General features: G+C 37.3%; 1 protein-coding gene across 1 annotated transcript; it reads left to right on the top strand.

Moving 5' to 3' along the window:
• The first annotated feature begins 762 nt into the window (after positions 1-762).
• On the top strand, positions 763-1,745 carry LOC108065937 (phenoloxidase-activating factor 2). The gene is made up of 2 exons (XM_017154203.3): positions 763-861; positions 922-1,745. The coding sequence occupies exons 1-2, from the start codon at positions 787-789 to the stop codon at positions 1,675-1,677; spliced, it is 831 nt and encodes a 276-aa protein (XP_017009692.2). The 5' UTR covers positions 763-786; the 3' UTR covers positions 1,678-1,745.
• The last annotated feature ends 1,348 nt before the right edge of the window (positions 1,746-3,093 follow it).

Here is a 3,093-nt window from a genome sequence, read left to right as displayed (position 1 = left end):
TAACAGCACTCTGTAATTGTTTCTCGTTCAGATAAATTAAAGCAGTCGAGAAAGCGGATTTGCTTTTACGAACAGTTTATCTGGTATTTAAGTTTTTCGAACAGATAGCTATCAGGGACTTTGACAGGGACTCGAGAAACCGGCCTTAAGAGTCGTTAAAATCTGAAATTTTTTTCTGACAAAAAAGCAGAGGGTAAAAATTGAGAAATTTTTAAAGTGATTTTCTCTTTTTTTGCTACAGAAAAAATCGTACTATATAGAAAATCCATCGACTGCTTTACGTCTCTTTGATAATTTGTAAAAATAATTATTTTTTAAGTGCCGAACTGTAAGATTGATGGTTAAAAAGGCGTTTTAGCATATAAAAACAGGTTTACACACTTTCGACTGGCAAAAATAACACTCAAGACCTTTTTTTTGAAAAAAGGACAGATTTCCGGATAGGGGATGTTTGAAATTTTTTCCGGATAAACCCGTTAAAAAAAGGACAGATCTGTCCGGAAAGAGGACAAAATGGCAGCACTGTTGCATACCAAACATAATAGGACTGAAATTCCCACCGAAAAATATGATGCTATCATCTTTTGTGTTGACTCATTTTTTGAAAAATGTTATTTCTCAAATGTATTGTTAATGTAAATGTTTTCAAATTAATCTAAGCGATAACACTTGCAAGAGAGCGAGAAATCTGAGTTGTTTCATTTTACCCCTGATAAGCTCAACTCTGGGTTATAAAAATATTTTCATTGAGCTCAGAATCATTTCGTTCGAAGAACTCGCCAAGAAATGACTTTATATTTCACATTTCTTCTGCCGCTGCTGCTGATCAGCTTTGCGAACGGTCAACAGTATGGTTATCAGGTATGAATTGTATAAATTAGTAAATAATTGTATTAATGCAGACGGAATATTCGCTTATAGCCACAACGTGTCGGATACAACAGAAATCCGAGTCAGAATCGAGTGGAGAAATTTCCCTGGGTGGTTGCGGTGCTGGACAAGAGGGATTTGCTAACCCGCTACATAGGATCGGGATCTCTGATTAAACCCAATGTGGTCCTCACCGCCGTTCATATTCTGAATGATATATCCGAATCTGATCTGCTGGTGCGTGCTGGCGAATGGAATACTTCGACAACGGAGGATCAGCAGCATGCGGATCTCGAGGTCTTGAAAATCGTTCGCCACGAACAGTTCAACAGGCACAACGCCGAAAACAATGTGGCCTTAATCATTCTGAAAACAGAGTTTAGGATCACAGATAACATCGGTATAATTGGTTTGTACATGGGAGGAGGTAACCGACTAAAATCCTGCTTCTTCAACGGCTGGGGCAAAGAGAAATGGAACTCGGAGGATTATCCCACCACTCTTAAGAAGACCGAAATAGATATTGTATATAATGATATCTGTGCACAACGATTAGGACGGAAGCTATCAGACCGACAATTTTGTGGCGATGGCTTGCAGGGAAAAGATTGCACTGGCGATGGTGGTGCTCCTGTGGTTTGCACAGTAGAGGCAAATCAACCGGTCTTCAAGCAGGTGGGCATCGTCAACTGGGGAGTTCGTAAGCCCGGCGATACCACGCCCACCATTTTCACAGATGTGACCACTCTGTTAGGTTGGATTGATTACCAATTGAGATTACCAGCGAATTTTATTCCCAAATATTAAATAAGTAGAATGGCCTTATGCTTATACAAAAAGTTGTGGCTTTCGAAATTTATTTACTTCTGAAATGATTTTTTGAAATTCTCTGCTCAGTAATAATCTTTAAAAAAAAGAATAAAAAATCATGGGAAATCATACAAAGAATTTATGAATCATTAAAATTCTGAGAGAAGTACTTAAGATGTTTTTTTTAGCTCTGGAGCAAAATATCATTCGAGGAATGAAACAAAGCAAGTAGTCCAGGCACACTTAATCAGTTCAATCACGGCTTTGCAAATATATATAAATATTATAGGGGACCAGCCAGATAATGATATTTTTATTACGGCATTATTATTTCCTAAGTCTTTAAAAAATATATTTAAAATAAAAATTTTTTAAATTTAAATATTTGTTTTAATATTCACATCTAATACGGCTTATTAGTGATACCTTAATTGAAATATAGATCGTTAAAAATTTACATATATATACATTTACATTTATATACATTTTTCCCCCAGTGTACAAAGCAAAGAAAAATAATCTCGGCTAAAAAATTCGCATTCGAAGGAGGGCAGGTAGCTAAAATCTAGCGGGGGGAGGGTGGTGGGGAGTTTTGTGGGTGAAACGCCGTTCAAAAGTTAAAGTGTTGCCATTTTTCATTTTTTTGCACGCTACTTGTTTGTTGTTGTTTGTTTGTTTGTTTGCCGCTGCACAAAGGCAAGTGTGTGTGTGTGTGAGTGTGGGTGGGGAAGGGGCGGGTGGTAGGCGGGTATGCCGCAAACACACGAAACATATGTGAGTTGCGTTTGCCGTGTGAAAAAAAGAGCGATTCGAGTGCTTGTTAGAGGGAGTGCGAGTGCGGTGGGAAAGGGATGCCAAATGGATGTGAATGGATGGGTGTGAGTGAGATCCGGAAACTCGTTTTGCCGCTAATTGGATGCTGAAGGTGTCCTCGGCGTGTGTGTGTGTGTATATGCTGCCTGTGGTCATGTGTGTGTGTGTGCGGTTCGGAGTTGAAGTTGCCAAACATCATTAACAGCTCCCCGACACGCCCACCGCCCACTGACTTTCACACTGAAACAAAATAATAATAATATTTAATAGGAGTTAAATTTCTAGAAAATTAGCAATTTTTAAAAATTAAAAAAAATTATAAAAAATAAATATTATTTACTGTTGTATTGCTTTTGTAATATTATATTACTCAAACAGATATTTTTTCAATTACGTGTGATTTAAAATTAAAATGTGCAGAAAAAACTTAGAAAAAACTTTTTTTTTTAATATTTTATAGGAAATTTTGTTCCAGTGTGACGCCTGTCTGCAACCAAAAAAAGCGCTGTCTCAATAATTACAATTTTTTTGCTCTGCTGCTGCTGCTGCTTTTACAGACACCTCTGATGATGAGATTAAAGTTTTGGCATAATGATGTCT

This window comes from Drosophila takahashii, chromosome 2L (assembly GCF_030179915.1).
Source record: "Drosophila takahashii strain IR98-3 E-12201 chromosome 2L, DtakHiC1v2, whole genome shotgun sequence".
NCBI lineage: Eukaryota > Metazoa > Arthropoda > Insecta > Diptera > Drosophilidae > Drosophila > Drosophila takahashii.
This window is presented reverse-complemented; position numbering and strand designations above follow the sequence as displayed.

Excerpts from the sequence above, each read along its gene's own strand:
- LOC108065937 (XM_017154203.3), top strand. The coding sequence starts at position 787 with ATGACTTTATATTTCACATTTCTTCTGCCGCTGCTGCTGATCAGCTTT. Across the intron at positions 862-921 it reads GTCAACAGTATGGTTATCAG|CCACAACGTGTCGGATACAA; the intron begins GTATGAATTGTA and ends ATTCGCTTATAG.